Source organism: Populus trichocarpa, chromosome 17, assembly GCF_000002775.5.
Source record: "Populus trichocarpa isolate Nisqually-1 chromosome 17, P.trichocarpa_v4.1, whole genome shotgun sequence".
NCBI lineage: Eukaryota > Viridiplantae > Streptophyta > Magnoliopsida > Malpighiales > Salicaceae > Populus > Populus trichocarpa.
In genome coordinates, this window is record NC_037301.2 from 6707159 (window position 1) to 6718965 (window position 11807).

At 31.2% G+C, this 11807-nt stretch overlaps 1 protein-coding gene across 1 annotated transcript; it reads left to right on the plus strand.

The window, feature by feature from the left end:
* The first annotated feature begins 1417 nt into the window (after positions 1 to 1417).
* On the plus strand, positions 1418 to 2791 carry LOC18107260 (protein DELETION OF SUV3 SUPPRESSOR 1(I)). The gene is made up of 2 exons (XM_024588616.2): positions 1418 to 1669; positions 2411 to 2791. The coding sequence occupies exons 1-2, from the start codon at positions 1579 to 1581 to the stop codon at positions 2539 to 2541; spliced, it is 222 nt and encodes a 73-aa protein (XP_024444384.1). The 5' UTR covers positions 1418 to 1578; the 3' UTR covers positions 2542 to 2791.
* Positions 2792 to 11807: the final 9016 nt, after the last annotated feature.

Consider the following 11807-nt stretch of genomic DNA (forward strand, 5'->3'; position numbering starts at 1 on the left):
TTCGGTAGTAAACTGGGTTGAAAGCCTAAGAACACACAGAGTGTGGGAGTAGCACTTCCAAGTCAATTCCGTTGCGGTTAAGTTTTTCTTTTTTTCAATTAAAATATTTTAGTTTTGGAGTGTGCTATTTGGAGGTTATATTGTGCGTGTATAATACAAAACATTAATTCAACATGTATAATTTAAATTTAAATTTATATATAAATTAACTTAAAATTATACAATTTAAAATTCAATACACAAATAAAAAAATAAAAGTTAAATCGATATAACCTAATCGACTCGATAGGTCTAAAAATAACTTAGACGACTAGTAAAAATATAGTTTGACTCAAAAAAATTCAAGACAACATTGTTTTTTAAAAAATATTGATACGACAACACATTTGATTGACTTGGGTCAACCTAAGTTAACATTTTAAATTTACGACCTGGGTCATGAGACCGTGATAATCCTAAATAAAATAATTCAAAATAAATTATGAAGTTTAATTCTCAATAAACCCATTGTTGAACAATAAAATTAAAAACAAGACACAATAAAATAACCTAAGTTTACTTGGGTTAACTTAAGAAACTCGTGACTCAGGTCATGAGATTAAAATAATTTCATAGAAAACAAATCAAAACAAATGACAAAACTTAATTCATAATCAACCAAATATTGAAAATATTAAATGATGAAATTGAAAAAAAAAATTAAAAAATAGACAAAAAAAAACTTGAGTCAACTAGATTAACCCGTCAAACCCATGACAATAATCATGAGATTGAGATAACCACACAAAAAAAAAAAGAAGCAAACCACAGTAAATTATGAAGTCTAATATTCAATTAACCAAGTGTTGGACGATAATTTTTTTTAAAAAAAAACATAGATTTTTTTAAAATACAAATAAAAACAAAACTATTTGGCCGGAACAGAACAACTGGAACGGAATCAGAATGTTCTAGGCAAATTTCCGGGATGAACTGAGATTTTGAATGAGATAAAATATGTTTAGATTTGAATTTTTTTTAAACTAAATCAAAATATACCGGTTATATCAAACAAAACGAAATAGAATTGACAACTTGGCTTCCAATATATCATAAAACAAAAATAAATCTAATTTTTTTTAATCTTAATAATCATTTGATCATATATATGATTTAGAAATTATAATTCTTTCTCTAATTCATGCACTACAAGAATTTTTTCGTAAATCAAATAACAACAATAGGAAGCAAACTTACGAAAATAAAAACATAATTTAATGATTACGTATCTGATAACTTCATTTCGAGTATCACTCACTATAATTTATTTTGTTATTATATAACAGAGAATGACTATAATTATGTAGTGTACTGTAGATTACCCAAATGAACCAAAAATAAGAACAAAATTAACAAAATATTAACTGCCACCGTCGATACGATGTCGCTTGGCTGCCTTGCAAAATATAAACATAACCCAGAATCCTCAACAACTTTCACTCCGTAGAAAATCCTCCCTGATTCCAAGTTAGGGTTTCTCTCAGATCTCTTTCTCTCTTAAACTGCAAAAAATCTGTTTTCAATTTAGCATCAGTAAGAATGGCAACTGAAACGAAACCAGCAACTGAGGATGTGAAGATTGACTTGTTCGAGGACGACGATGAATTTGAAGAATTTGAAATCAATGGAGGTAATTACCCTTTTCCTTCTTGGTTTTTGATAATCAAAGTACTTATACCAAAAAAATATGTTCTATTGTTGGATTTCTTCTTTATAGCTCCAAGTTGTCATGCTTCGATTTTTATTAGGCGAAGAAAATTTGTATTGACCTTAAAGAAAGGTTCGAATTTTGGGTAAAGTAATTCATGTTTTTTTTCCAGTTATAATAGGTGGAAATAATGAATGCGGCTATGGTCATGATCTTTCTGTGCTTGGTGTTTGTGTTTATGCAGATACTTTTATTTATTTCTCTGTTATGAATGATTATTTGTTTGATTATGGCTTTCTAATTCTTAATGATTCTAGTAATTAGTTGTTTGAGGAAACTGTGTTAGGAAGCTTGCTGTTACTTGATGTTGCTCGTAGCACATGTTAATTGTGGAAGCAACTATGAGTGTTATAATTTGTGAGATTGATGAATTAATATCAATGTGGATACATATTGTCTAGTTTGGATGCTTATTGCATGTTGTCTGACCAACTTTTATCTGAAATCACATCCATGTGTTTTTGGTCATCACAATGAATTGAAATCATGAAATTCTCTTGCCTGTTTTTGTTGTCTGTATAATGTTAGTACTTGTAATGCCTTAGTTTATTAATAAACTGTGGTCTTGAAATAGGACTGTTATTTGTCCGTATTATGAGCTATTGTCTCATTTCTCCTTTTTATGAGCTATTGTCTCTTTTCTAATGGTAACTTAACTGACAGAGTGGGAAGTGAAGGAGGAAGGGAAAGACGCGACACAGCAGTGGGAGGATGATTGGGATGATGATGATGTCAATGACGACTTCTCACTGCAGCTAAGGAAGGAATTGGAGAACAATACACAGAAGAACTGAGCTGTTTCTAGAACATGTCAATATATTATCTCAAATGTTGGTTTGTGTTTGATCTTGAGATTGTTTTCTATATCTTTAGTATGGAAACAAATGCATGAACTATCAAGATCAGAAGCTTAGTACAAAATTTTAAGCTCCAGGGCTTAAATTTTGTGTTTGACTGATGTGGAAGTTGGATCTTGTGTGTTAGGAATTTGTATTTGATGAATTGCTTATTTCAGAATAACATGTTCTGGTATTATAGTTTTTATGTTTAGGGATAGCATAGTAGTATCCCTTCCCCTAATGATTCCATGTCATGACGTTAGGGCACACTTACTGTTCCATTATCATAAAATTATGAATCACCTGTAGTTTGGAATTATGCACTTCAGTAGGGTGATATTGATGGTAAAAATGCTAGGAATATCATGATTGGTGTGGCATGCAACTTTATTATCAGTAGTTAATATATAACTTATTCCATTTCTAATCCCTAGTGTTTCAGTGAGGATGCTATATCTGAAACAAGCATGAAAGAGAACCAGATGCATCTGAAATGGTTGTGGCAGTAATCACTTGTCTTAAACCATCTACTAGGGGTGTTCACGGTTCGGTTCGGTTCGGTTTAGACTTAAAAAACCAACCGAACCGAGTTATATTAGTTTTGAGAAATATTAACCGAATCGAACCGAAATCCGGTTCAAACCGAACTGGTTCGGTTCGGTTAAATTTGGTTTTTTTTGGCAAAAAACTGAGAAACCTAATCCCATCACCAGAAAACCTAAAAATTCCACAAATCATGAAGTTAACAAAATCAACAGCAAACTTGAACTTTTTGTGAAGCTAACATTCATGCCCAACAACAACATTCATGTTTTCACATTGAAGCCAATCTTGTAACCCATGATACATTTATATCAAAATTGTTTCGTAACCTAAGAGAACATACACTGATTAAGAAAAAGTTTCAAATCAAATAGCCTCACAAGAGTTCGAAACATTATTCAGGAGCAAATAAACAAAATCTAAAAAGTAGAACTGGACTCTATCCTGCGTGCTGTAGATTTGGATTTGTAGATCTGCAAGAATGGAGGAGGATCGCGATAGCTTGCACAAAAGTAAAGAGAGAATAGAAGCACTGCCTGCTGTAGATCTGGATTTGTAGATCTGCAAGAATGGAGGAGGATTGTGATGACTTGCACAGAAGTAAAGAGAGAAGAGTAGCCAGGGAGATGGAGATGCGAGTTTGTGTTCAGCCAATAGTAAAGAGAGAAGAGAATGTAAAAGCATAGATGCAAAACAGTTGTAAACTTGAAAGGGAAAAGAAGAATGAGTTTTGAGGTGGAGAGGTGGTTTGCAATTTGCACAAACGACGGCTTTTTGTAAAGGCAAGGGAGAGGGTGAGTTATGTTAGGGTTAGGCTAGTTAACAATTTATACCCCTGCACAGATGGCGGCTTTTTAGGATTTGTTGGTTGGTCCGGTTCAGTTTGCCGGTTTTAGTTTTAAAAACCGAAACCGAACCGGACTTGTTAAAATTTATGATTTTAAAAATCGATTTAATCGGTTTTTCATCTCGGTTCGGTTCGGTTAATTTTTCTTTGATTTTTTCAGTTTTCTCGGTTAATTGATTTTTTTGAACACCCCTACCATCTACCACTCATGAAATTCAGTATAGAGGCGAGGCGTGGAATGATTAGAATTTCTAAGAGATTTGCTTTAGGCAAGGTTATACCCAATCCTTCTGTAATATCTATTGTCCCATCCATAGATGTTGTCATGCTAAACCTCTGGAGTAACCTGGCAAGAGTCAGGTGCAGCAGTTGTTGACGCGAATCTTGTGGTCACGCAATCCACAATCAAAATTGAAATATGATCCTGAAAAGCCAAAAGAGATCTGATAGAAGTGTAACACAATGGAAACCTGTAGCACTATTGAAATGAAGTTGAATGACACCATAAAACTTGTTAAATTTCGATAAGTCAGATTCAATTCGTTCAAGAACTTAAGAATGCAAAGATCTCTTTCACATGTTAAATTGAAAAGTTCAAAGTATTATTCATCAAAGGGTTTTTTTTTTAATTTAGGCTTTACATGTGTTTAAATAGTTTTGAGAAATTAACCCTAATAGATTTACTCTTATGGGTTGAATTGACCCACTTACAAAAACTGACAAAAAATCTTTACTAGTAAGACTACCTTAATCCAATGATGCCTTGGATCTTAGTTAAAAACCAAAGCATTAATTAAGTTTAAACCTAGAAATAATAATGAAAACAACAAGTCTGAACAGTAGACACAATTACGCTAGAATTTGAATTTACTTGTTCAAAATTTTTTTGGATTGTATCATTCCCTCTCTGTTCAAAATGATTCATCATCGAATCATTAATAGGCGTAATGGATGTTTCATAAGCCTCTTGTTTAAGCATTCAGAGCTCTTTTCTTACCCATACTTGCCTTCAACAATTTTTTATGAAAGTAATATCTTTCGTCTTTTATCATTTCAGCGTCGTTGCTCCTCTCTTTCTGAAGTTTTCCTTTCCTAAAATAGTTCGTTTAACTTATCAAATTCTTTCATTAAAACCCCAAACTTTTAGGATAGATCTTTGCATTCTTAATCAAGAAGAGCAATATGTTTGTTCCCCTCCCTTTGATATCACCTCCCCTTTTGATACCTCATCGTCCTTTGCCATAATAACTCATCAGAATACATGTAATCTTGATTGTAATACTCCATTTGTATTTTATTTTTACTCTAAGTTTTCAAACTAGACTGAAAAAAAAAAAAAAAAAAACTCGACCAATCCTTTTTTTTTATAACAAACCCTAAAACAATTGCTAATGACAGTAAAGAAAGTAAGAAGATACCAAGGACTAGAGAAAACTGACCCATAGAAATAAGTAGAATTGACATGGAACAAGAGAAAAAAATGAACTTAACAGAAGAATATAACATGATTGATGATACGACATGAATAGAGTTTATGATACAAAACACTAATTTGAACCAAATCTAGACCCTAGACCAAACAACATCCAATTAAGCTAAAAAAAAAAGATATTTAGTGTGTTTTAAACTCAAATAAATAGAATATGAATTTCGACCCAATTATGATAATGTTTGATATGCTGATACGAAAGAAATAAGTAAGCTTTCTAATCCGAATATGATTGATGCCTAAATGAGTTGAAAATTTATAATTGGTATACTCCTACCCTAAATAACCAGAATATGAAATTTGAGTCAATTATAAGGTGTTTTGATAGGCTAATGCGAAACAAAAGTAATCATACCAGATTTAACCCAACCAATGTTTTTAGTGTGTAATTTTTTTTTTTTACTCTAAGAAGAACAATAATAATGAAAATAAACCAGAAGTTATGCAGGAAAGAAAACAGAATTTGATCGAAAACTAACCTTTAGGATGTTGACCGAAAACAAAGAGATGCAAGGACGAAGATGAAACTCATGACACTAAGAAAAACACAAAAACAAATACACAAGAAATAATGGATATAACTTGATTCCGTAGCCTAGGTCTGATACTAAATGATGCGGACCTCTTGATCACATGGTCAAGCAACCCATAATGAAGATGATATAACTCTCGAAAAGCTAAGAAATCAGGTTTGATAGAAATGTGACATAGTAGAAACCTGTCCCAAGGCACTGACACTAATGAAATAAGAAATCGAATGATGCCACAAAGTCAGTTAAACTTTGATAAGTCAGATTTAGTTCGCTCAAAAATTAAAAAAATACAAGAATCTCTCTTACACGTTAAACCAAAAGGTATTATTCATCAAAGGTTTTTTTTTATATAGAAAAATTTAGACTTTACATGTGTTTAAATAGTTCTGAGAAATTAACATTAATGGATCTATCCTTATGGTCTGAATTAAACCACTTACAAAAACTAACCTATCTTTACTAGTAAACTCAAATACTGATCCAAACAAGGCTTGATTTTTAACTGAAAATCAAAGTATTAAGTAAGCTCAAATATAGAAATAATAATGAAAACAACGACAATAGGTATAATTATATTAGAATCTAAATTATTTTATTTAACCTTTTCTTATATCGTATCAATTGTGATGCAAATGTGATACAAGGACGTGAATACCTGATCTGATTGGCTTGAACATAAAATGTTGATCTAAAATCTCAAAATTTGCTTGATCTGTGAGAAACCTTTCTGGCGTGTACCCATCAAGTTAGACCATATATTTGGGTCATGATGCTAACTTCCACAAATTCACAAACAAACGAGTGCATTTTGGTATGTGTTATCTGCCAATGCAACAATCTTCTATTGCCTCCTGGGGAATTGACATAGGAGCTGTTGGGTACAAGCGCAATGTCTCTTTTCGCAATTGCCTGGATGTACTTTAAGTTTTCAATGTCAGAGTCCTCTGCCAGCTTTTGAGGTCTTGCTCTTCTTGAGCAAGCTGCAATGAGCGTCTATTGTTCAACAAATTTGATGAGATCCATGTCAAGGTAAGAGATGTGGTATCCGCACCTGCTAGGAAGAGAGTCTGTAACATGGAAATTTAAAACATTACGGGATTCAAGTTTGTTTTGACACAAGAAAGAGGCGGTTTTTGCAGATAGAATGTAGAGAAACATCTGCACACACAAAATAGTCTTTAACCAAGATAAAAACCACAGTTTGCCTGTCTTAATTCCAATCTAAGGATGATTTTTTTGATAGGCTAGGTTTTGTTTTTCTTACCCAAAATTCAGTTAAATGGTTCCTCGAGAAGTAACTATATATCCTAACAGATTTGGATCAGTAATAGAAGTACAGGTACTTGCTGCATTTAGCTTCTCAAAAGATAGTCATTTTCATATTTTAATTTTTATCTTAAAAATAGAGGGTTCCACCAGCTATCCTGCAAATTGCTTAATCATACAGTCTCTTAAAGTTAGCTAGTTTAGTGGTAAGGTAATGCATTTACGGGTCGTAATTTGAAGATACCATGCTTTACAAGGCTGGTAAGATTAATGCTGCATAATATATATAAAAAAGGACAACTTGTAGCGATAAGCTAAATGCCAAACAAAAAAATTAGAGAACGTACCACTGCTGTTGCCTAGAAAATGATTTCACGTGAATGGCCAAACATGCAATCATCCTTTGTGGACAGCAGCACATCCCCGAAGTCCTCGACTTTGTTAGAGTCGTCAGTCATCTCGAGGAATCCAACTTTCCATAAGGGAATCCAGTTCCCTCGAAGGTATCTTGATATTTTTCATTGATCCAAGAAAATTATTTATCCATCCTAGAAATGGGATTAAATCTGAAGGAACAAAGACCCCGGAAATAATCATAAACTCCTTCATGAGCTTTCCAGTACGTTTCCCTTCTTCATTTTCAGCTTTAGCACTACTGAAATATCTCTTCCCTGCAATAATTCTTGTGATCATATTTATTGTAATTCCTTGAAGCCATTCGCTAGTTGCTATCTTAAGTGAGTGATGTGATCCGAATTATATTAAAGGATATGCTAGAAATTCTAATTTGGCAAATTACAAGAGAAAGATCAAAGAAACTCAAAGATATATTCAATAAGTTTATTCAGAGTATTTGGATCAAAGTAGATTTTAAGGAAATTTTGTATCTTCAACAAGTGATGATCATATCTTAATCAATTTAATCTATATATAAAAGCAACCTGATCCATCTATTTCATGGGTTTAATTAATTTCAGCAACAATAGGCTTTTTTTTTTATATGTTTTATAGATTCCAAACTATGAAATGATTTCTTATTATGTATGGAAATATAAGAGGCTAAGAAATAATTAATTGCAAGAGTTTTCCTTGCTTGTTTTGGAATCCAAAGGGACAACATTACACTTATTTCAGCCAAGGATCCTTCTCAAGAAATCATTTCATTCAACAATTGTTTCTTCTAATTCTCAGTATGCGGCAACTTGGCATTAATTTTCAAAATTATTAATTTTCATATTTTGAGCCTTATTTGATATACTTTGGGTTTTATTTTAATTTGAGTTTATGTTAGCCTATTAGGTCAACTAGGATTTAGTTTCTTCCAAGTATAAATACTATTGTAAGACATTATTATTTTGAAGTTGGATAATACATTAATTGTCGCACCATATTGTGTGAATTGTGAAAGGATTCTTGTTTTGGTTCTTCATTGAACTATTCTGATTTATCGAAGAACTAACCAAGTTTCATGGCATCTTCCATACTACTCATCTGCAACTCTTCATAGGTGTTGACCCTTCATAGGTAGGGGTTCAGTTTTATAGTCTTGGTATCTCGATACAAGTTATTGTTGTGTCAAACTCAATCACAAGCCTGGATTTAGCTTTCTTGAGAAGAGTTGATTTGACTGTAGATTTTTGAATATATATATATATATATATAGGGTTCACATTAAATAATATCAGAGCTAGACTATAAAATTAGGTTATCTCCCTTTATCTTTTAGTTTCCATGTTATTTCGTTATCGTAATTTAGAACCTAGTTATGACAAAAGTTAAAAAAAAAAAGATTATATATGATCTAGTTATTTCTAATTATAGAAGAAGAAGAAGAAGAAGAAGAAAGATAAAAAGAAATAGCATAAGGGAAAAATGTAGGGTTTAGTTGTAAATTAGGGTTTTTATCAAATCTTGGATTCGACAACTCAAATCTGAAAATTCTTAATTCTTGAGATATATTAATGTCATATCTTGATTTTGAGATTATTTAGACATAATTTGTTGGGTTGTTTATGAAAATTACAAAAATAATTCATAACGGGTATTTTTACGTCAATATATTTCTTTCTTTGTTAGTTTTGGGTAAAGTAAATAATAATAATAATAGTTTCTTAGCTTCATTTAGATTATTTGAGTCTTATTTCATTAGTATTTCTTATTCTTGTAATTTTCTTATGTCTCATGTTTCACATGAATTCGTTTTGCTATTTGCGATTTCATATTCGTACTTTTGTATTGATAGTTTTTAGTTTTTAGTTTTTATTATTGAACTTCAATCTATATATTATTTTAGATGGTGCCACTATATTGTTAATTTTTCTGATTTGTTGTGAATTAGTTCTTTAAAAAACTGAAATTTATGAAATTCAATGGTATAAGGCAAAATATGAGCTTATTATTGTGAAAAGCTAAAAATTTACGTGAAACACGAGATGAGTGATATCTGTAACACTCTTCATCACCAGGACAAAACTAAAACATATTTATGAAAACACAAGAACTTTTTTTTATAATGATAACCTATTACACTTCTATTCACATTTTTTATTTTCGATCCAATAATCCTGGATCTCAAACCATAACAATATTAATTATCTCATCACCAAAGTCCATAAGAATAGGTTCACAAATAATTATACATTTCAAGGAAAATAAAAACTAAGCATATGCATATAAATTCATAAGAATATCATTATGGAAAGATTCATTTGTATCCATGCACCCATTTAGAAATTTAATTTGGTTATTACATAATTAAATGGTTATTACATTTAATCCCAAAATATGCATGTTACACCTAGTCTATGGTATTAAAAGCGAAATAAGATGTGAATTACTCTTGACGCAAATGAGATGGCCATGAAAAAATACAACAAATTATTATAATTAATGAAACAAACTATAATTAATAACCATTTCATTGAAAAATATCACTACGTCCTTTTTAATTGAAAAATATCTCTTTAAGAACAATTAATCAAGAATATGCTACTACCAAGTCATTAGTATCATTTGTTATCTTTCCTTAGATAGCTAACTCATATTTTGGTATGTTGATATCAAGGCATCCCCTTGATATCATTAGCTTTCCCTGGTTCCGAGAGATCATCAAGTTCATTTTCTTCTCCCAAATCCATTGGGGGGATTTTATGCTAATGTTAATAAATCTCATTAATCTCTCTTACCTGGGATCAACTAATCAAAATCAAAGTAATGCTGATATCAATGAAATCCATCAATATCATTAACTATTCAAACTCAAAACAGCTAATCAAGTCCTTTCAAATACTTTAATTTATCCATCGATAATGTCGATGTCAATAATCCCTTGACATCATTAGCCTCCATGTCTGGAACAACTAAATCAAGTTCCATGTAATGTCGATATCAATAAAATCCATTGATATCATCAACTACCTGATCTCAAAATAGCTAATCAGGTCCTTTCAGGCACTTTAATTTAGTATCCATTCATACTCGTGTCAAGAATGCATTGATATCATTAGCCCTCATTTCCAGAAGCTAATTAGTTTGTTCATCTATATTCTTTCTTGCCCTCCTTTATTCATTTGTTTACTTGTTTCACATATTGGTACGAAGATAAAATGAGTAAATTCTAGCAATATTAAATATGCAATAAGTTAACAAATTATGTTTGAAGTCCCCGCTCTGGCTTGAGTTGGTGGCCTAGCCATTAAAGTATCCCCTATAAATCAATTTACTCATTGATTAACACTTTTAATTGTAAATTAAAAAATCATAATTGCGTTCCAATATAATAACTTTTTGTTCATTACACATTTTATATCATAGGTTTAACCACCATCTTTTTAGATTATATAGTTCTCAACACAATCATAATAACACTCAAAAGAGAGATTTATGACCATCATTAAGAGCTTCACATCATTCAACTTTCCATTATATTTACATTTCTCAATACTAGATTTTCATTTCAATCTCCAAACATGACTAAACACTAATGTCTTATAACTTCATCTTTAGGTTCGATATTAAAAACTCTTCTTACAGTAATTACAAAATCATACATAATCATCAAATCAAGCTTTTATCTTTATCCTCATTAACGTTACTTTCTAATTAGGCTACACAACATCGCTTGACACAATTTTCATACCAATTAAAATATAAATAACTCAACTCTCACTTAATCAAGCAATATGTCAAAATCATTCTAGCAAAAAAAAAAAAAAACAACACTTTTCCACTTTGCATAACACATGCATTCATACTATCTTTATGATTAGTACTTAAAAGTGCATTTTTATCAAGGTTTTATATCATTATTTTGCACTTGAAGTATCAATAACTCCTTAACTAAAGCATGTTTTATAATAACGTATCTAATAATATAAGATACCTTTAATTTATGGTAAATGTTCATCTTAAATGCAGGCCTATCACATAAATGAAAGAATTGATTGATGAGTTGAAGTACTGAAATTGAAAGGACAAAGAGATGGCCAAACTTAGAAAAGAGATGTTGGTGCAGTCCAAACTAGAACATTGTTCGGTAATCGGG